This window comes from Seriola aureovittata, chromosome 13, assembly GCF_021018895.1.
Source record: "Seriola aureovittata isolate HTS-2021-v1 ecotype China chromosome 13, ASM2101889v1, whole genome shotgun sequence".
Taxonomy (NCBI): domain Eukaryota; kingdom Metazoa; phylum Chordata; class Actinopteri; order Carangiformes; family Carangidae; genus Seriola; species Seriola aureovittata.
The window spans coordinates 23876698-23899243 of record NC_079376.1 but is presented as its reverse complement, the minus strand read 5'-3'; the positions used below and the strand labels follow the sequence as shown (position 1 = coordinate 23899243).

The window sequence follows — 22546 nt, the reverse complement described above, 5'->3', positions numbered from 1 at the left end:
AGACAAACTCAAACCAAAGCTGGTACATGGAATAGGGGTAATTTACTAAACAAAAAAAAACTACCTGTTTCTCCTGTAGGAGGGGAGAACACCTGAACTGAATGAATGAGCTGACAGAAGAGAAAAGGTGGGACCTGAGCAGTGAACACCCTGGATTCTTCTCCCCAGATTACCCCTTGTTGCATGAGATGGTGGGGTAATTTCATGGGGGTATGTGTTGTGAGGTGAAGTGGCAGCAAGTCAGCGTAGCTCGTAGTGTCGATTGACGTTTTTTATTCTACACCATTGGTTCGTCTGATGATGGAGAAAATAATGTACATGAAGGAATTATTATTTTTGACACGTGAAGTGTGTCCCAGCAGAAATAGACAGAGAACAGACCTGTTGATGTCATATTTACATCATAGCAGCAACATGACATAAAACTGACACCTTCCACTATAGTTGTCTATGTCTAGACTGAATCTGAATGACACAGACATGAAAAAATATAAATATATTTTTTAACCATCTTAGCAGCTGCATGTGGAGACAGAGACGTTTTACTGATGATTTCTTTCAAAAATAAATCAGAAGTCAATTTATAATGAAAAGATATCCAACATTGGAGTAACCTGCAAACTCTGTGTAGAGAGACAGAGCTGCAGGAGCAGCAACATAGCAGAGACGCAACAGGTGTGTGTTCACACCTGTTGCGTCTCCGCAGCAGCTCAGTGACGGCAGCCACCACGCACAAGAGCAGGCAGTGTGTTCCTGGGATAGCCCAGTAACACGGGTGCCGAAATGTAAACCAAAACGTTCCGTCTCTCTCGCCCAATGTCAGCTGTGATTGGCTCCAACCAGACATTATTTACTGTATTTATATGTGAAGGGAACATGGTCAGTGCCAAATATGTCCAGTAGATGGCAGTCATGCAATAAGAGGGAATCCATTACTGGGTGTCAACAATGGATGTCTTCTGTCTATTTCCAAACAATTGAAATTAATAGTGAGATGGAATCTAAAAAGTTTTTGGATGCAATAAAAATAAATAAATACATACAATACATTTCTCATTCATTTAATTTTTATCCTCATTCGGTGAACTTTTGCACTCAAACTGCAGGAGGACAGAATTTCTTGGACTTGGTCTAAGAGCAATTGTTTTGATTAAATCATGATTGATTATAGGAACAACAACAATAAGAAGAAGAAATAATACAATTACTGGAAGAAAGGGGTACAAAATACATGTGAAAACTTGTAAATATATTGTTGAGTTTCTTTTCTAAAAAGCTCTTAACCTTCCTAAATTTGCTGCTTTGAATATGGAACTTATCAAAAATAGTGAGAAACTAGAATCACCCCCTGATGGTTGTCTACCTTCTCCACTCAGAGTAGTTTCAGGTTACATCCATGTTTATCTAAAGTCATATCAAATATGAACCATTTGTGTGAAATTTTGTCATAGTTGATCTGTGAAGTCTTTAGTTATGGTTAAAAAGTCTTAAGTAAAGGTTAAACAGTGTTTTGTGAGGTTACACTGACCTTGACCTTTGACCACTAAAGTCTGAACATTTGTGCCAAATTTGAAGAAGTTCCTTCAAGGCATTAAGGAAATATTGCGTTCATAGGGCCACAACCATGTTTTGTGATGTCAAGATGACCTCGACCTTTGACCTTTGACCATCAAACTCTAATCAGTTCATCCATGAGTCCAAATGAATGTTTGTGCCAAATTTAAAGAAGTTTCATTAAGGCATTACTGAGATATTGTGTGCCACGAGAATGGGATGGACAGACTGACAACCCTAAAACAATATGCAGCTCTCACTGTTGCCAGTGTGGAGGCACAAAAAACAATAATTAAATGAATTATATGGCTGTGTTTTTACTTCATAGACATCTAAACTGCACACATTCAAAACACAGCACAAATTCTGGTAGGATTTTATCAACACTGCAAAAACTCACATTAGACCAAAAACAGAACACATTTAAGAAACTCCAAAGCAAGTGAAAAAACATTTTTCGGTAGTTCAATGAACATCAACATTATCATCAATGTCACTTTCAAATCTTGTTAAATATAGATTATGAAATTGAGTCTTTGTCCTTATAATAATGTTCTGATGTTTTTGGTTTTGTCTTAGTCTACTGGCATGTATTTAAAAATACAGAATCAATAGCAAACCCTTGTCTGTGGGGGGCAGTGTTAAGCTCTACAGTGTGCAGTCTGCTGGAAATTCATTGGAAGAAGAAGAAAACTTCCGGTTTGTGTTACCTTATTTTCGTCCGTATCCAGTTTAGCTACCGAATGAAATACTGTAGCACCGAGGCGAGAAAGTTGTTTTCAGTCACCACTGGTCGAAAATGGGTAAGTTAGTCTTGGCTTTCATCTGGTGATAGTTAGCTTGTCAAGATAGTTGGACCGCCCCTGCAAATAATAGTCTGGTTTGACTAGCTACCTGTGAGCTAGCTAGCTAACTCCATCCCACTGCTTTACACTAATTAGGAGACGTCTCTCTACTCGAATAAACCACCACTGTGTTTATACCAGTTTAAACAGTCATCATTGAAACTAACATTAGTTACAGCTGCGGACATTTGAGTCAGTTTTTTTGGAAACTGACTTTTGGTTTCGATGTAACGTTATTCGTCTGCCCTACTGTGAAGTAGCTGCTTTAGCTCAATCAACAACATCTCCAGCGTATGTATTTGTCCACATAATAATAAACGAGAGACTGTCTCTACTGTTAAACACATCTCTCCTCTCTCCGGCACAGTGCTGGAGAGAATCCCGCCCATTCCACATTATAATCACCAGAATATACTGTTGACCGGAGCAGCTAACTGACACTAACCTTAACCCTCAGCTGTTCTCATCTACTTTGGAGCGTAGACTCGTTCGTGTTTACATTTGAAACCTGCAGAGTTACCGTGTGTTTTCACACTGCTGTGAGCAGTGGTGCCTGCTGTGTAAAAGCTGTCTGTGTGTCATTGCAGCTGTGGCCATGAGCTCAACGTGTCCAGGCCTGTACTGTGGCAGGATGATGGTTAATGGATCAGTGGAGGGAGAATGTGGTGTGAGTACTGACCCAGATTCATGTCTGACTGCTGCTGTGTATGTGTGTCTGTGGGGAACTGCTTGTCATCCGTCTATGCTACAGAAGAGAGATGAGATAGTTGAAATTTTGGTTTCCAGTTTTGTGTCCTGCACCAGACTGTGTAGTGCGTATAGTGCCCTAACCCACTATACAGTTGAGTCTCAGCTAGTCATTGAATTTCTGTGCTTGAGTGATGAAACCAAGCTACTCAACAGCTTCATTGTTCAGATTTGGGGATGTTGTGTCAGCTTCTCCATGGTCTGATTCAAAACTGGTATGGAATACCATCTAAATAAGTATTATATTTATATATTAAATGAATAAATAAATAAACAACTACTGTTATGAAATAAATAAATTCGGTCATACATATAGAAATATATAAATAAATGTAATTGATAAATTATATGTGAGTCAAATAAAAAAATAGCTATAAAAACTAATAAATAAATAGCTTTTAATTTAAGAATTACCTTTTTCATTTATTTCAGGGGTCTTTTATAATTCCACATTTAATTTTTTCCAGAGACTTTTATTTCGAAATGTCATATTTATTTCCCAGCTCTTTTTATTTCCATCTGTTATATTTAAAGGATGGAGCATGGTTATCTCACAGATTCAGACCGAAGCAACAGCACCAGAACAGCACAGAACAGATGGAAATAAAAAGAACTGGGGAATAAATGTGGCATTTGGAAATGAAATGTATATATTTATATTTATATTTATTTATTATTTCTACATTTATAACCTAATTTATTTAATTTAGGGTTCATTTAACAGCTGTATTCATTGAATTAATATTGATTTAGATGGCATTCCACACTAGAACAAGCAGCCTGCCTCAGACAATGTTTGACTAGCTATTTATCTACATCAGCTTTCAGGAAGTCAAACTAAATGTAAATATAAGGGAGCAGAGCTGTTATGCACGTGTTATTTAGTTGTGTTTTTGTCGTAGGAGCATCTCAAAGATCAGGTCTTGTCTCTCACACACGTTAGATTGTTGTGAATTATTGTGAGTCAAACAAACGCTCTCAATCCTTCCTTCTGGTAAAAATACATCTGCTTGAAAACTAGAAGACAGGACTTTATCACATCTGATTTTTTTAGTCTCTCATCAGTTTGAGTATAAAATTATAAAAATTTTCCTATTTACCTTTTAAAGCGCTTCATGGTTCAGTTCCCAGTTACATTGCAGACTTACAATCCAGAGCGCAGCCTCAGGGACATCCTGATGGGTCCTGTCTTAGGATTTAAGTCCCAGCACAGGACATATCAACATTATTATTATTATTATTATTATTATTATTATTATTATTATTATTATTATTATTATTATTATTATTATCATTATTCTACTGCTAATTATAATCATTATTGTTATTAACAATGGTGGTAGAATTAAATGAAAAAGTCATTTAGTAAAAAACAAAGGTACTGAAGGATGTCTAGATTTGGTGTCAGTGTCCAGCACCACACTGGAACCACCACTGCTAACATTGACTATTGTGAATGTAAAGCTGAGGAAGGTGTGGAGCTGCACAGGAAACAATCTTTTTTATGAATTTCTATCATAGTTTTCACAGTGAAATGCAGCACAATGATGATGTTGTAGATTCAATTCTGGAAAGACGAAGAGGAAAATGAAAAGCTGTTGTCGGGCCTGCAGTGAGTTTATGTGTGCTGTGTGTCTGTGCTGTCAGGTGTGTCCTCGTGGAGAGCGGGCCAACCTGCAGAAGGTGTGTGAACGCTGCAACGAGTCCCCCGAGCTCTACGACTGGCTCTATCTGGGATTCATGGCTATGTTACCTCTGGTGCTGCACTGGTTCTTCATTGAGTGGTACTCTGGAAAGAAGAGGTGAGGTCATACACAAGACTAGACACACACACACACACACACACACACACACACACACACACACACACACACACACACACACAAAGATCGAGACCACGACATGATCTGTCATTTCATGATTTCAGAGTCACTGTCAGGTCCAAAGATGCAAAGTGAATCTAACTTCTTGACATTGAGCACGGAGTTGACATTATAATGGAGCAGGACACTTTCCAAGCTCTGTTTTTATCAGAAGAGAGAAAGTCAATCTTATCAGGTCAAAAGCTGCAGCAGCTACAACCAAGATTATTCTAGCAAATCACTCACTCAGATCTCTTTCAGTAAACCAGGCCTGTTCTCAGGAAACTGTTTCTTAAAGCAGCTTCAGGCCGTTTTTGTACTTTACAGAACAAACAGATTTGACCCACAGCTGTAGCCACATTCTGAACGTAGCTTTTCACCATTTGTTTTCATTGTAAAAGTCAGAAACTTGTATAGTAGTTTTCAGTTCAATGAATTGAATGATGAAATGATTCTGGTCTTAACTGCTGTTCTACAACATCCTGCCAAAAGCACAAATGTTCTTGTTTATGGTTTTGTTTTTGCTGTGATATTTTATTCTTCATATTTCATGTAGGTTTGGGCCAATATTAAAAAATTAAAAATGTTGCATTGTACAATGGATGCAATAGTTTTATATCTCTACAGTCAGAGCTGGAGGCATATTGTTTCCTAGTTGTCCATCACCTGGACTCAAGGACAAACTGATTAGATTTAGGTGTCTAAAGGTCAAGGTCATGGTGACCTCACAAAACATGATTTTGGCCTTGTGAACGCTGGATCTCTAGGGACTTTCTTCAAATTTGTTACAAACTTTCACTTGGACTCAAGAATGAACTGATAAGATTTTGGTGGTTTAAAACTCTTTTTAGCCATTACTCTAAGACTTCACAGCAAATACGACAAAATTTCACACAAATGGTTGATATTTTCTATGACTCTGGATGAACACGGATGTAACCTGAAACTAGTAATGATATTCTTATCATAAAATTTGGGCTGGACTGTGTTGGGATATAAAAGTTTGGATATTTTCTGTGAGTTGAGTGTTAGAATCTGTGATGAGTAACTGGAGTTATGAGTAACTGGAGTTGTGCGTCTCTGCTGTCTGATCCCGTGCTGTCGTGTGTTCAGCTCCAGCGCTCTGCTGCAGCACATCACAGCCATGCTGGAGTGCAGCGTGTCGGCCGTGGTCACTCTGCTGGTCACGGAGCCCGTGGGCAAGCTCAGTATCCGGTCCTGTGGAGTCCAGATGCTGTCAGACTGGTACACCATGCTCTACAACCCCAGTCCAGACTACATCAACACCATACACTGCACCCAGGAGGCCGTCTACCCACTGTAAGAGCGGGTGATGGGGGGGTTTTAAAAGGCTCACTTTATGTTCACCAGGAAGTGCACAGAAGTCGTTGAAATTTAAATAACCTCCGGCCTGTGTTGTCACCAGCGTTGAGTCCATCGTGTTTGTCTTCCTCCTCAGTTACACCATCGTATTGATCTACTATGCGTTCTGCTTGGTGCTGATGATGCTGCTGCGCCCTCTGCTGGTGAAGAAGATTGCTTGTGGTCTGGGCAAATCTGACCGCTTCAAGAGCATCTACGCCGCTCTCTACTTCTTCCCCATCCTCACTGTGCTGCAGGCGGTGGGCGGAGGCCTGCTCTGTGAGTACTGACTTCATGTTTAACACATCACACAGCTGTTACTCACTTCAGTTTAAATGATAACGTGTAGGTCGACCTGTGCAGCTCTAAATGACAGCTTGTGTGTTGCAGACTATGCGTTTCCCTACATCATACTGGTCTTGTCTCTGGTCACGCTGGCTGTTTACATGTCTGCCTCTGAGATACAGGTAACTACACTCACTGCACCGCGTCTTTTCAGCATCATGGAGCATTTGATTTGTGTTTCCTTGAAGCTGATCTCTAACCTCTTGTCTCTGTCTACTGCTCCTCCTCCTCCTCCTCCTCCTCCTCCTCAGTCTTTTAAGAACCTGATCGCTAAGAAGAAGCGTCTGGTCGTCTTGTTCAGCCACTGGCTGCTCCACGCGTACGGCATCATCTCCATCTCCCGACTGGACAAGCTGGCGCAGGACCTGCCGCTGCTGGCCCTCGTGCCTGGCCCCGCCCTCTTCTACATCGCCACGGCAAAGTTCACCGAGCCCAGCCGCATCCTGTCTGAGGGCGGCAACGGACACTGAGCTGGTTTCATCAGGATTTCAACAGAGATGAGATTAAACTCACAGCTACAGTCAGATCTCCTCTGAGTCTGAGGCAGCCATCAACAGACAGCGGTGTGTTGGTGATCAGTGGGTTTGAATGGGATATTTAACATTAATGAAGTACATTCACAGTTGAATTGGACAATAACTGATATCTGCTTTATATTATTTATCATGAATGTGTTTCTGTCACATGAAATCTTTATTTATAACAGTTTAATCTAATCCTCCCATAGGAGTAAGACGCCATGAGCAGCAGCTCTTTACCCTGTTTGCACAGTCCAGGCTGAGAGCTGCTCACATCACCGTTTACATTTCCACTCAGCAAGGTTGCCGCTAATGATCGTTTATTCAAAGTAAATCCATCTTAATTATTGTTAATTAATTCTCCTATATTCCATAAGAATAATTACAAGTTGCCAAACTCAACGGTTTGCAACAGAGCAAATCTGGAACCAGAAAGTATTTAATATTTAAACTTGATTAAAGAGTGGAACAATTAATTGATTATGGATACATTTTCATCTTTAAGTTAAAATCCTGTTTTTGGAAAATGAAATCCTAAATTCATTATTCCCGTCCTCACTGCCTGTCTCATGTTGAGCTGACATCATCATGACGACAGATGCCTTTTAGTGTTTTTGTGAATGTTGTATATTTTCTCTAGTAAATGAAATGAAGAGTGATGGTTGCCTGGTTACTCAGATCACCTCAGGTCGTGGTGTAGAGACTCACGTTTATATCAAAGTGACCTCAGCCACATCCAGGCAGGACACAGTTGGTCCTGTTTTAACACATGTTGTCGCAGAGCTGAGCGTCCATCTTTCTCAAAGCAAAGTCCCTGGTAGTTCTGGGGATTTTCCCAGAATCCTCAGAGACTCTTGTGATAATCTGGATTAAAGAAAACCAGTTAGTTTAGTTTCTTTATCTAAATCAAGACTGTAGCTGGAAATGACACATGACCACACTTGATTTGCACCAAACCATTTGTTTAAATGAATGTTACTTTTTTATTTTAAAACATAATAACGTTCATCTTTTCTGAGACAGACTTTAAGAGATGCAGTTGTAGTGTGGTTGTAGGTGTGAGTCTGTTTTTCAAAGGTTCCCTGGAATTTGTCTTTCCCACCAACACATGAGACAAACCTGCTACATTCAATTTGTCCTAAAGATAAAATGTTACACTGAAATGACTTTTTATTAAAATGAATTGAAATGAGAGTGCTACATAACAATGTGAAAACAGTGAAGGGGTCTGAAGACTTTGCGAATGAACTTCCCTCCAACCCTTCAAATGTTTTTTCTGAGTTGAAGCTGCTGAGGTATTGTACATGTATGTGATTGTAAATATATGAATAGTTGTAAATATGAGTGTATTCATGTTCAGTAGGATTTGCTACATGCACAACTACGGCTCATATTGCAAAGTAAAGTTTCACAACAGTAATATTTAAAGTTCAGTGTAGCTTCCTGTATGATATGTGTTTACTGAACCAGTTAGTTTAGTTTGCATGAGCTAAAACGTCAGGTACCTATGAGTCATATTCACACCTGCTGCCAGGTAGAAACTGTGGTCTCTTGAACACAGAGATGAGAGCTTGCAGATGATTGTCTCTGCAGACGGGAGACATGTTACTGCCTCATGCAAAGCCAGCTCCATCCAGCCTGTTCACAGAAGCTTTTACTTGTTTCTGTGGATCACCTCGTTAGAGTGAGAACCTAAACAAAGCCTGTTCCACAAGTTCATGTTCTACAGTCGAGGGAGCTCAGTCCAGAGTGAACCAGCACACTCTGAACCTGACTGTAGGAACAATGCATGTTTGTACCTGTGTAAATACAGTCTGCACTTTGTGGGCGTGAACACACAAATAAAGTAGAGCCGCCTTGAAAACATGATAGAGCGTGGACTTTCTTGTAAAGTACACTGCAGGACATTTAATATACTGATAGTCAGGTCATAGAAATGAGATGACATTCCTTCTGAGCCTGCCTTTGTGTTATTTTCCCTCTTCCCTTCTTTTTACCTCCTCTGGTTTCTTTTCTCATGAATTCATTAACTTAAGGAACCAAACACGAAGACATTACTTTAAACATGGTCTGACAGAGTATCATTCAAAACAGTTCATTTGATAAGTGCTCGAAAAACGTATTTTTCTTTCCCTGTAATTACCCAAATTGTGTTTGAATACATTCTGGACAGTGCATTATGATGTATAGACAGGAGGCAGTAACATCAGGCTACTTAGCTGCAGGACGGTGTCACACTGAGACTCACTGACATACATTGTTCTGTTTGGACTATCTGGCTTGTTTAATACACTTCACTAGCTGACCTTCACTGTTCCTGAATTAGATGGTGTGAAGTATCTAAAGACGAACGCTGATGTTAGCTAGTTACTAACTTTAGCCTTAAATTACAGTTTTAGTTTGCAATGTTTCCATGGCGTTTTATTACGAATGCAATAATTGAACAGTATGAAATGTTTCCATGTAATTGTAATAGCAGTGATGAGAAGAAATTAAGTACATTTACTCTAAGTATTGTACATCAGTACAATTTTAGGTACTTGTGCTTTGAGTATTTCCATTTTTCCACTTTAAATTTATTTGACAGCTTTAGTTAAATAATACTGTAACTGTACTGTCATTGTTTGAATCACTTAGCCTGGATTAGTCAAACCACATTTGAAAATCAGGGCTCTGATGTTCACTGTGATAGTTTACATTATTGAGTTCACTGTTAAAATGGAAATGAATGGAAACCAACAGCTACCTGGAAGGTATGAATAAATTTGTCAAGTGGGATACAACTGGTCTTGGCAGCAGCCTGTAATCACAGGGTACAGGCATACTGTGACAGCTTTGGATCACATGACTCCGCAAACACAAATAAAATTATGACTGTCTTAACAACAACACTGCAGACACTACTGTTTAACTCAGTGACACCACAAAGATCATTTTCAGGAACACACTCATCTTTATTCCTTCACAGTGCAATTCAACATTTAGATTCAACATTTCCTTTGTAGGTACAGAGGAAACTCTAAACACAAAAGCCTCATAAACAGAAATTTATGTCCAAAATAATTGATTATGGATTCTTAAAAGAAAGACAAATGCAGCATGGCTACGGTAAAAGAGCAGTGAACATACTGTACAGTGATGATGTTTCTCCTGGAAAACTCAGTAGTTATCTTTAAACTCAGTGAGAATACAGTGTGTGATAATGTGACAAACATCAACAGAGGAGTGAAGAATATTCAACTGTAAAAACTACCTGAGACAACCTTTACAATTTACCTTTACCTTTACATTCTCCCATACTAGTAGATATTTATCTTACTAATTTTCCTTCAACCTGTATCAACTGAAGAATTAGTCTACATTCATAGGCAGATATTTTGCATTAGATTGAACAGTTTTGGAGGAAATGGTAAATGGGTGTATTCTGAGCATATCTGTAAAATGTTGACCGTCAGCATTTTACAGTAAGTAGAGTGAAATGGGTGAAATCCCAGAATAAGGAAACAAATGTTTTATAGTATTGTTGGATGTCAGAATAGGAGTAAACAATAAAAAGGTGACCTTTTAGGCGAGATAATGATTACAAGTCATTAAACTGAATGAACTGATGAAAACTCACACAAAGGAAAAATCAAATTATGGAGTTAATAACAATAAATTATTAACAGCAGCAGCCACAAAGCTGGCATTCTCAGTAGGCTAATTCAAAATGGTAAACACCATTGACCAATGTTAGCAACATTAGCATGTAAGCAGAAGTAGCCTGTAAACAAACCAAAGTGCTCATAGACAGTTAAACTACAGCATCACTCAGTATTGATGCAAACATTTAATGAATGAAAGGGACATACGGTGATATTATATCAGTGATATGACATTTACTTAACAATATAGCTGTGTCCCAATTCAGGGGCTGCGTTCTTCAAAGGATGTGGTCTAGCTGTTGTAGACCATGAAGGCCACACCGAAATGAGACAGTCAAATTGAGGATTTGCATCATCTGCTGCCCACCCCTTACCGTTGCGTCACAAAGCGCCACTCCTGTCACCTAGCAACCTTGACAACATGTAAATTTTGTATATAACAACTTGAGGTTTTGAGGTCCTTGGTTTTTTAACAGTTGTACCGTTTAACAGTGTAATCCTCAGGCTCTCTGTTGGTTTATTATTTTCTTCACCAACAAGCAATGAATCATGGGATACGTTGGACCACGAAGGATCCACCTGTGGGAGCCTTCGTGGCCCAGAAAAAGAAGGACACATTTCTAGGCTGCATTTGAGGAAGCCTTCAAAATGGCACAGTCTAGTCAATTGTGCAAACTTTAGCTAAGCCTTGGGACCACGTAATATCACTGGCATTAATGACTGAGAATGTCTTACAGAGGAGGCATTCATAGATCCAGAGAGTTCAGACTTTATTCCCCGATCCACTTGTTTAACTTTATCCTCTACTGACAAACCATTAAAATAATTGGAGAAGGCGACCAGTTGATCCGTATCGAAAACTGACATCTGACACCGCTGACTGTCACTTTCTGCCAACCAATTACACTCCACCCAAAATAGGTCCTCTTTATGTCGGGAACACACTGCCTGTGTTATGTGTGCATGATGGCTGTGTCGCTGAACTGCTGCAGCTTGCATGTATGTGTTTCAGTGTTCATACTGACGGTGTGTGTGCTGCGTCACTGCTCCTGTCAGCTCTATCTGTTATAGAGTTTGCCTTGGACAATGGCCAGCAGCCAGCTGCTCCAATGTTGGATTTCTTTTCATTATAAATTAATTTCTGATTTATTTTTTAACAGAAAACGTCACTAAAATGCCAGTCTCTCCACATGCAGCTGCTAAAATGGTTAAAAAAATATAATATTTATATGTTTTCATTTCATAATCAGATTCAGGGAACCGCAGTGATACGCAGTCACTCTAACCTGTTAAGATAGGCGCCAAAACGAGACCCAAGATGTTCCGCAGTCACCACGCACACGCCACGCAGGCAGTGTGTTCCCAGTCTTGAAGACTATTACCACCTAACACTTAAACCCAACCAGATATGGTGATTACACAGGGGCATTTAGTGTTAACGCCACTCAACTAAAACATAAATGTTAATCCAGACTAAAAACACAAACTGAAGGTATTTCAATATATAAACAAAACTCCAAGACACAATATCTAGTCTGATATGCTGATACTGATATTGTATGAATAAAAGTTGTGTATTCCATTTACTCAGTGAAGGTTAAGTATGTCAGTCTAACATGAAATGTTGTGAGGCCACACCAGCAGACAAACTGGAAGACCATACATATGTTGTTTCCATCCAGTGTAAAAGTTAAGCTTTGTAACAAGAGTTGACACAAGAATACCTGAATTAAACTGTATCTGTTGAAAACATTTACTTTCCCAATTTCTTATCTTCCCATGAATGTGAGAAATCATCAATATCACACGTTTCTGTCCACCCCCTTCAGAAGATGATTTCCACCTGTATCTATTAGAGATGCACCAATGTGTGATTTCAGGGCAATAATTCAATTTTTCCGTTTATCATAAAAAACTGTGCATCCCTAGTGTCTTGCAAAGTAAAAATTCTAAAGAGAAAAGGTTTCACAAGAACGTAACATATCCTGTATGTATTTTCAGACACTGTTCCTTATGATTATTGGAGTCATATTACTGCTGCACTTGCACACATTAACAGACACACAGAAAAGTGTGCAGTTCTGATTCCTGAGCACTGAGACTTTTGGCTTTCACTCTGTAGCTTCTGACTCATATACAAACAAACCATTTCCCATAATATCTTCCTGTTTTTTGTTTTTGTTTTAAATCAAGTGATCAACACCATTTATGTCATGTGAACAGAGGCAGCAGGACAGCTCCACTCCTTTTTACTGAGGCAGAAGCTCCAGACCAGACACTGAAGACTCCTCACTGAACAAGCTTTAAAACCACCATCAGCCTCTATCACTACAGACCTCTCCAAGACGTCCCCCTTAAGCACAGATCCACTGCATATTTCAATCCAAACATCCATTAGAATTAAATGAGTCCAGCATGTGCAAGTATTAACCAAAGAAAACAGCAGGCTCCATTGATCACAAGCTCTCATTACTTCTGGATGTAGATGATGATGATGCACAGAGTTCCCACCAGTCCCAGGGCCTGAATACCCAGGAACCAGAGCAGCAGCCAGAAGAAGACAATCACTACTGGCTCCACTATCTTGTCCCCAAAGTACATCTGGCTAAAGCCCATCCCCCGAAGACACTTGTTTAGCATCCCAAACAGAGTCCCCATCCGCTCGCAGTCGTCCAGCTGGGGCTCTCTGGTGGTGGGGTCGTCCACATGGGGCCATCTGGCAGTGGGATCGCTGGGCGGTCGAGGTTGGGTCTGGCTGCCATCCACCTGAGAAGACAAAGTTCCAGTTCCAGTAATGAACAGAGTTGCTCTTGTTTGTCTTGTTTGTTGTTACCCTTCTCGCAAAAAAAATTGCCAAAATCTAAATTTTCATATAATTAATGTGTTTATTATGCGTTTCTTCTAGACTGGTAAGTAAACAGCTGTTAATGCTAACGTTAGCTATGTAGCAATAGCAAAACTTAAAAATAGCTCCTTTAACATATAGAGGTATAGACGGTTAAGTTGTAGAACAGTTCTTGCATGTTCTTACTCTGCTGTGTTTTGTCCACCTTTTGACAGAGCTGCTCTGTGCTATGTGAGTACATAGTAGAGTATAAATGTGAAAGATTATTATGGCGCAAATGACTCTGGTTCACTGAGCTTTACTAATGAAACTGTTAACCTTCTCTTTTTGTCATTAGCAAACAGTAGGAATGTACGAAACCATCTGGTAGCTACTTGCCATTTTCAGCCAGTGCTGAATCAACATTTGGGCAAACATAAATCCAACAGAGTAAGACATCCTGTCTCCAGATGATTTGTCACAACAATTTCATGAGTCACACTCCCCCAGGTAAACTTTCATTCATATCATATTTATAATTTATACTTATCAACATCAATATTTGGATCAAGTAGCTTACAAAAAATGAGTTTTACTGAATTCAGAAGTCTACAGCTGTGAGGTACATATTTAATCAACATGTAGGTAAATATAAGTAACAGACTGGACACAGTATCTGCAGATCATCAAATATTAAATGACTCAGATCATGATCAAGGTCAAATTAAAATTTGTAATCTCATTTACTGTATAATGATTTACTTCCTTACTGGACTAGAGAGCGATCTGAGACACATTATCAATACGTTCCACCTGCTAACTTTCTGAACAACAGCACCCCTTAAAGAAATAGCAACACAAAGGAAAAACAAATGTACTACTAGAACAAAGTTCACCACAAGTTGTAAGAGACAATCGAAGTAGGGACCTTCAATACAACTGTGAATTACAAAGAGCAGCAGACACACATCAAAGACTAGAGACTGACAGACCACACCTTGTTAGTCTGCAGTTGCAGTAAGTTACAATGTAAAGCTCGGGCCAGTTTGAATAATTCTGAATTAAAATACAACTTGGGTATATATAAATGGGAAATAAGGAACATTACAGATGATCCAAATGATTCATCCTGTATCTGGTAAAACAAAAGGCAAACATTCACCTAGATCTCAGTGCTGTTTGACTGTCTGCAGCCTTAACTCCCATTGTAATTACATTACAGGCATGACCTTCAGCCTCCAACTGGTAATTAAAGCTCTGCTACTGTAGATGGGCTGAGGGCTGTCTGTAGTTAATGCATTTCATTCCCCTATGAACAAAACGAATCTAATAAGACACTGTCATTATTACTGAGTTCATGATAAAAACCCATCGCTGTCACATGGTGTTCTCTCTTATGAAGGTGAACAAGCATTTCATTTAAAGTTGTTGAGCGCTCCCCCATGATAAACAGAGACCTAACAGGCCACGACCTGATAAGTTTAAACGGTGTGTATAAGTTACTGTATCATATTATAATATAAGCATTACACCTTGCAGCTCTTAATTATTGTTATTATTAATAATGCAGCTACTTATATATTTGGCTCATATATATCCCGACTTTAGTAGTTGGTGGTGTTAGCTGTTAATAATCTCAAATCTTGTTCTATAAGCTGTGTATAGCTCACCTTTGAAAAGAAATATTTAAGTGTCAGGTTTTTCGAATGGAGTCTGGCTGGCGCGCTAGTGTTATTATGGCTTTTTACACGGGAGCTAGACTGGATAACTGAAAATCGTAAAGACTGAGGTGGTAAAGTGAAAGCTCTTTCTCTATCACAGGACGTGACTGAGCTCAGCTCCTACACTGTGAACCCCCTCCTGATTCCGGGTCTGGGTCCATGACAAAGCTAGCATGAGATCCACTACAGGGCTACAGCTAGCTTATTGACATGACGTTACTTGTGCTTTACCCGGTGTCGCTGGTGGTGTTGTGCGGTCTGCCTCGCACCGTGGACAGGTTGAGCGATGTGCCTTCCTCCTCTCTGGTTCACTGACGGCAGCTCTTCAAATTCACGTCGATGAAAAACACACCGGTCGTTTACAGGCGGCGTCACAGCCGACATTTTACAAAGCAGTCCACTGAAAGCAACTTTCAGGAATCAAAACATGCGAGCGGAGAGTGATAAATAGATATTATGGTCCCAACGTCCGCCCCGAGAGTTCGCGAGAGCTGGTCAACATCAGCAGTTCTAACTCGTGTCAATGCACGATGTGAACACGCGCCCCCTACAGGCCGGGACAGTGGCTACAGCAATGCTACTGACTGTAAATCAGGGGTCTCCGACCTTTTTTACTGAGAGCTACTTTGACAAAATAAAAGGGACTGAGAGCTCATCATGTCTTATATTACTGGTAACATGTATACACATGTGTTGGCTTGGTGATCAATTTGAGAGATCAAACTGATCTCCAAGCCACATCAGATGAATAAGATCATTTAACAAGTCATCTAATATCAATATTCAAAACATGTATAAATTCACATCATTGTGAATTTTTGTGTCAAAAATCTGAGTCATGATTCAGTCAGACCTGAACACACATGATAACATCACTACAAGTAAGCCTCCATAAATCTGATTAGTAATTGATCTTTGTCGGTACATCAGTGGTGCATAACAAACAGGAAGTTAAAATAGATAATTCAGTACACCAGTTTTTCATGCAAACAAACATGGGTTATAACAAAAAAAAACTGGGCTCAAGTTGATATTGAAAGATTTTTATTCAACACTTAAATTGCTTTTTAACATTATTGGTGTGTGTGTGTGTGTGTGTGTGTGTGTGTGTTTGTGTATGTGTGTGTTGTTAATTACAATTACAGTAACCTTGACTCTTGTAGAAATTAACTACCTTAATTTACAGCTATCAGCTTAAACATTAGCACCGACAACTAGCATGACAATACACAATAAAGATGACATAAATTAGAAAAATTTGCCAGAAAAACAATACTTTCTTACCTAAAAATGAGTTTTGTCTGTGTCTGTCACAGGGTGCTACTTCCTCACATGTGGAATAACTCAGTTGAGCAGGTATAGAGTGAATCAGGTGATTCATAACTTGTTCCTGATTGGAGAAATTGGTGTTGTTACAACTGATCCATGTTACAACCATCCACGCTTACTAGCTGTAACTTTCTTCACTACTACATTAACATTAAACAACACTGTGCTGTACAAATGTCTTCATGAAATACCCCACAGGGCAGGGTAGTGGGGTCATACTGTTCCAAGGCATGAAAAGGCTCGGGCTGGCCCTGATGTTGTGATTTGTTATTCTGACAGTGAGGCATGGGATTACACCCTGCTTGTAAGCAGTGTAATCCCAGCTAATCTGGGATTCATTTTCAATCTGCACTGTGGACACCACCTCAGACTGGAGAGCACTGGGAATATGGAGATACAAATGGCCTGTCTGAGTGCGGGGTTCCTCTGCTGAAGGATGTATCTGCTGGTCCTGGTTCACATCTTGCAGTCCTCTCTGTTGGCGGTCCACTCCTGTCCATCTCTGTGCGCCTGCTCGTATGGGAACAGTGGAACAGCAGAGCTCAGGTGGAGTGAGGCTGACTTCATTCTCTCTGTGTTTGTGTGTTCAACTGATTTGTTTCTCCATAAACATAACTCATCGTAGACTACTATATTTTATTTATTATTATTTTATTATAGAATCTCTATCTGAACCAACACATTAGTGCTATTGTAACAAATGTTATAACCAAATGATGTCATCACCGAACGTGAGTAAATCTGTGAATAGATTCCCATATTGCAAAAAAAAGGTGTAATCATATGGTCTGTCTCATGCATATATGTGTTTGCATTGTGGATAAGTGGGTAGTGTTATTACATAACATCATATACTTTTGATTGTAGATGAAAAGTAATCTAAAAGTAATAAGATTCCATTAACTAATGCACCCTCACCTGCTGAAGACCATCTCTACTTATGGAGGTTAAGGGGGGCAATCCTCCTGTTTTAAAAGGTTCTATTCTAAGCTTTCTCTGTCACTGAACATGGTTTCTTGTTGGGGGCTTGTGGTTGTGATTGTCACTCGTCAAGAGCTTCAGCCATTGAGGTTATAGTACGTCTTCTGAGCAGCTGCGTCTTCAGGACAGGCTGGAGGCTACAGACGAGCTATCAAGTCTAGCTAGTTATCATGCTAACTTCAGTAGATGATAGAAAGACAGTGGGGTCCAAAAGTCTAAGACCACTTTCCCATTCACTTTAACGACAGGTCAGTGCAGTGCAGTGACCCTGGAATCTCAGTTGTTCCCATTAATGTACCAGCCAACACAGTCAAACTGCGTCTGGAGAAGACCTTGATCTCCAGGGTGCCCCGGGCAGCCTTCTACAACCTGTCAGAGCTGCGGTTCTTGTGGCTGGTCTACAACTCCATCACGTCCATCCACCCCAGCAGCTTTGTCAACCTGAAGGCCCTGCGTGAGCTGCGTCTTGATGGGAACTTCCTGACGTCCTTCCCCTGGGAGGGGCTAAGGGACATGCCCCAGCTCCAAACTCTGGGTCTCCACAACAACCGCCTGTCCAGCCTTCCCGCCCACGCCGCGCTTTTCCTCCCTAACATCACCTACCTCGACCTGTCCAGCAACAGGTGGGTCCACATGCTGTACAACCATGTAGCCAGTTTACAGAGCTGTCAGCAGTATCAATAGCTACTTCAGCTTGCCTTTCCTACTCTCCTTGTTTCCTATCCTGTCCTCCTCTCCTTGTTTCCTATCCTGTCCTCCTCTCCTTGTGTCAAATTGTAAGGTTCTCAGGATCCAAACACAGATCCAAATGAAGGCTGGTAAGTGTACCGAGAAGGAGCGTTTGCCAAAACTAACAGGAAGTCAGAGGCACCGGGCAAAACTCAGGAAACAAGAACGGAAACACGATGAAACGTCAGGGGGAAAGTGAGCAGACCAACTGGCAGAGAGAACAGAGAGAACAGAGAGTAAATACTGTACATAAGGGAGGGAGGGATGACTGGACACAGGTGAAACACGTCGCACGAAAGCAGGAAAACTAGACAAAGACAGGAAGTAAAGCAACAGGGTACAAAGAGTCTCTAAAGGGCATATCATGACACCTTGTTTCCTTTCCTTGACTCCGCTCCTCATCTTTCTTTTCCTTCCCTCCCCTCAGGTTGACTATCCTGCCTGCCGAGCTGCTGGACCTGTGGTTTCCTCTCCCAGGACAACAGGGGGGGCCGACACAGAGACGGATTTTGGGTACAGTGTGTTTTGGAGCAACACAGACATTAGATTGTGTCTAATAGCAGCCATAGTTGATGTAGATCAGACATGAAGATTAAGTCCAATGTCTATCAGGCCGATAGATCTTCACTCTTATTCTCTCACTTTAATGTTCGTAACATGCCCATGTACAACATACATGTTGGTGGGATCGCTGACAAAACAATCCCACCACATGCTGTTGTCAGGTCCAAAAATTCTATTAATTATTGACTTATTATTATGCTCATTTTCATCAGAGACTTACAGAATTGGAACCATAGTTCCAATTCAAAGTGGCGGGAGTACCATCCATTTGCCCCATTCACTTTAATGTAGGGGAGGGGGGCACAGATGTTTCAAATCAACTGATGTCTGTGGTGTTTATCCACCACTTTACTGACATTTGTTCCAGTCAAGGAGACAGTCGGCAGGCAGGCAGACAGACAGACAGACAGACAGACAGGCAGGCAGGCAGGCAGGCAGACAGACAGACAGGCAGACAGAGTTAGTTGCAGCTCTATTTAAAATATTAGTTTCTGGCATTTCAAACAATGAAGCCCAGCTTCAGACTTTTCTCAGCAGCCAGCAATCAGAGCGTAAAATTGCAAAATTGCATTGTCTACTTACCAGGTGAACACGAGTGATTTTTCTTCTCCATATCAGCAGGTTCACTCACATGACATCATGCTTCACACTTCTCTTGGGAAATGTCCATTGTAATTGAGTTCATTCAGTAGAGTTCACAGGTTTTGGGGCATGGTGACAGACTCTGTATATATGTTTGTGCTTGTCAAGAGAGGGTACTATCATTATCTGTTAATCACTGACAATGACAAAAAACAAGCACAGACACATGCATGTTTCCTCATACTAACCACTCACATTAACACTGACTGAGAGTAAAATATGAGTGGGCATTTCATACTTTTCTTTAGGCTCTGATACAGTCTGTCCAACTTGGTGGTAAAATAGCTCAGAGGAAGCAAACATCATAGATAACTGACAGCACTGTTAGCAGGTTTCATTCATTCCAGCAATACTGAAATAAATGACTGCGCACAACTGAAAACCTGCCATCACAGCAGCTCTTCCACCCAGTTTATGACACATATCAAACATGACAATGATGCTAACAGGGCAAATTGTCCTGGATACCCAGGTCTCCATGACAACCCTTGGTTGTGTGACTGCCAGATCTCCATGGTGATGTCCTTGTCCATGTCCCTGTGGAGTCCTGTGGTTCTCATGGACCAGTTGCTGATGTGCAGCAGGTCTCTGGGTCAGTCGGGGGTGCTGCTGACCCAGGCCCAACTGTCCCGCTGCATGAGGCCCTCAGTCCAGCCCGCGGCCACCAGAGTCGTCTCTCCACTGGGCAGCAACGTCATCCTCCGCTGTGACGCCACCGGCTACCCAACACCAACCCTGACCTGGATCAAGACCTCAGCCTACGCTGGTGAGAAATGCAGGGTCTCTCTGCAGTGATGAAGTGATGTCACTAACATCTGAGCATCAGTCAAGTCATTGTGTGTTTGGTTCTGTGCAGATTGTTGCCAGCAGAACATGATTGAGAGCTCTGAACAGCTGCCCAGGAATTTAGAGAGCTGTAAGTGCTTTTTCTTTTTTCCTCATCATGTGTTCAACCCAATGTTTGTGTGTGTGTGTGTTTGTGTGTGTGTGTGTGTGTGTGTGTAGTGTATGTGTGTGTGTGTGTGTGTGATAGAAAAGAGCAGTATGCATGTGTGAGTGAATGGATGAATGTGAGTACAGAGGGTATACAGTATATGAGCTTTGGACCCCACTGTGTATGTGAAGGAGCTCTATAAGCACCCTGACACAGACAGATGTTTAATATGATTTAGTCATAATCATGTTAATAATGTAAATTAAAACCAGTACTGTTAAACACAGTCTGTAGCTTCTGCCTCTAGGGGTCTCTCAATCAAAACAATAACAAAAGACGGCGTTGGGAGACCCTAACCCTAACAGCTTGGGATCATGGGAATTGTTGTCTTCACCACCACCAGCTTGTTTCTCTGATAACTTCGGATCCAGTCGTCTCACGACTAAAATCCTTCATCTGGGTCAAATATAGAGCTGAAAACCACCAAGGTGTAAAAAGTGTATGTGGCTTTAAACTAAATAACAGTCAATGGTTTCTGGCAGGAAACCACAACGCCAACCCATCATCATACAGGATATGATGTCACTGACAAATGACACATACCGTTACCATAATGTACACAACTCCAGAAAATATATAACACAGGTCTAGTCATTTTTAAACCTTTCAATGTGGAAAGTTACATAACTTGAGTGTCCAGTAGGAAAAGTCACAATTGTTAAGTAAAGTTAAAGCCGGCTATTAGTTATCATTTATTATTGTTATTTGTTAAACCCAGTTTTAGTCCTGCAGAACTAACTGTCAGACAGGAGTACAACCTGAGTTCAGTTGGTTCTGGTCTCAAAGATTGCCTGTGTAAAACTCTATGCTATAGTTAACAGAAGTGCACCATCAGGAGAGGCAAACCAGGCAAATGTTTGGGGCCCCCAAAGGGAAAAGGCGTCCCTGATGGCCCCTTATATTGATACATTTTGCCATGACAACTATACACCCCCTTAAACCTCCCAATAAGACACTATACATTGTGCGAATGTGTGCTGTAGCTAGCATATACCCACCGATAGTTGCCTGTTAACCTTTTTATGTCCCAGTTATGCAGGAGTCTCCTCGGGTCGGGGTCCGCTGGTCGATCATCAGCCTAAACGGGTTGTCGTACAAGGACGCTGGAGAATATCGGTGCCAGGCGCGGAACATGGGAGGAATATCTGAAGCCCTGATCAGACTGAGGGTGGTGGGTGTCACAAGGGTGTCCCGTCCTCCAAAGAAGAAGTCCCAGAAGACCCCACCAAAACCGTCACTAAAATACAGGAGGCCAAACCAGAATCCAGCCACTATCAACACCCCCTCAATGAAGGAGAACCAGATATCCCTAAACATCACACCACCTTCCTTAAACAAGACCCAGACCGCCCCTGATCCTGGGTCCAGAGTGTTCCCTGCAGACGAGTACAAAGTGGACTCCCCAGATACGAAGAAGAAGACCCAGACGTCCATTAAGTCTACACCTGAGTCCTCAGACAACTCGACAAGTGCTCTTCTGTCGGAAACACAGAGATATAAAGAAGAGCAGGATCGATGACATGTCTGTGAACCTCTAGTTTTAGTGTTCTGTTCTGTAGAATAACTCAGGTTGTTGACGAGCTGTCCTGTTGGTCAAAATAAAAAGTGTCACACAGAGAAAATCGGATCGGTGTCAGTGATGTGCCTTTTGTTTTCCGCAAAGGTCTCAGATTACCGGCCTGTGAGCCAGATCCGGTCTGCAGGACCAGATCCCCTCATGTCCACATGTCCCCAGTCACTTATTTTGCAGTTGTGGTTTCTGGGTCTTTATTTCTCCTTTAACACTTAAGCTGGGACCATCCGAGAGGTCTGAATCACACGTGAAACCTGACACCTGAAAGTCTGAGCCAGGCTTGGGGGTAACCATTAATTTTCCCAAAATGCC

The 22546-nt window shown here is 41.0% G+C and overlaps 3 protein-coding genes across 3 annotated transcripts; 2 read left to right on the top strand and 1 right to left on the bottom strand.

The window, feature by feature from the left end:
* The first annotated feature begins 2224 nt into the window (after window positions 1–2224).
* Window positions 2225–9102, top strand: jkamp (jnk1/mapk8 associated membrane protein). Its single transcript, XM_056393358.1, has 7 exons — window positions 2225–2357; window positions 2987–3066; window positions 4794–4948; window positions 6122–6328; window positions 6468–6649; window positions 6761–6837; window positions 6967–9102. Exons 1-7 carry the CDS (start codon window positions 2354–2356, stop codon window positions 7183–7185), a joined length of 924 nt encoding a protein of 307 aa, XP_056249333.1. The 5' UTR covers window positions 2225–2353; the 3' UTR covers window positions 7186–9102.
* A 1061-nt stretch (window positions 9103–10163) lies between these two features.
* Window positions 10164–15941, bottom strand: fam241a (family with sequence similarity 241 member A). Its single transcript, XM_056393359.1, has 2 exons — window positions 15654–15941; window positions 10164–13643 (listed from the first exon to the last, which is right to left on the bottom strand). Exons 1-2 carry the CDS (start codon window positions 15804–15806, stop codon window positions 13347–13349), a joined length of 450 nt encoding a protein of 149 aa, XP_056249334.1. The 5' UTR covers window positions 15807–15941; the 3' UTR covers window positions 10164–13346.
* Window positions 15942–17187: 1246 nt separating this feature from the next.
* lrit3b (leucine-rich repeat, immunoglobulin-like and transmembrane domains 3b) lies at window positions 17188–22227 on the top strand. Its single transcript, XM_056393912.1, has 7 exons — window positions 17188–17297; window positions 17981–18380; window positions 18514–18656; window positions 18889–18974; window positions 20140–20429; window positions 21231–21246; window positions 21693–22227. The coding sequence occupies exons 1-7, from the start codon at window positions 17188–17190 to the stop codon at window positions 22178–22180; spliced, it is 1533 nt and encodes a 510-aa protein (XP_056249887.1). The 3' UTR covers window positions 22181–22227.
* The last annotated feature ends 319 nt before the right edge of the window (window positions 22228–22546 follow it).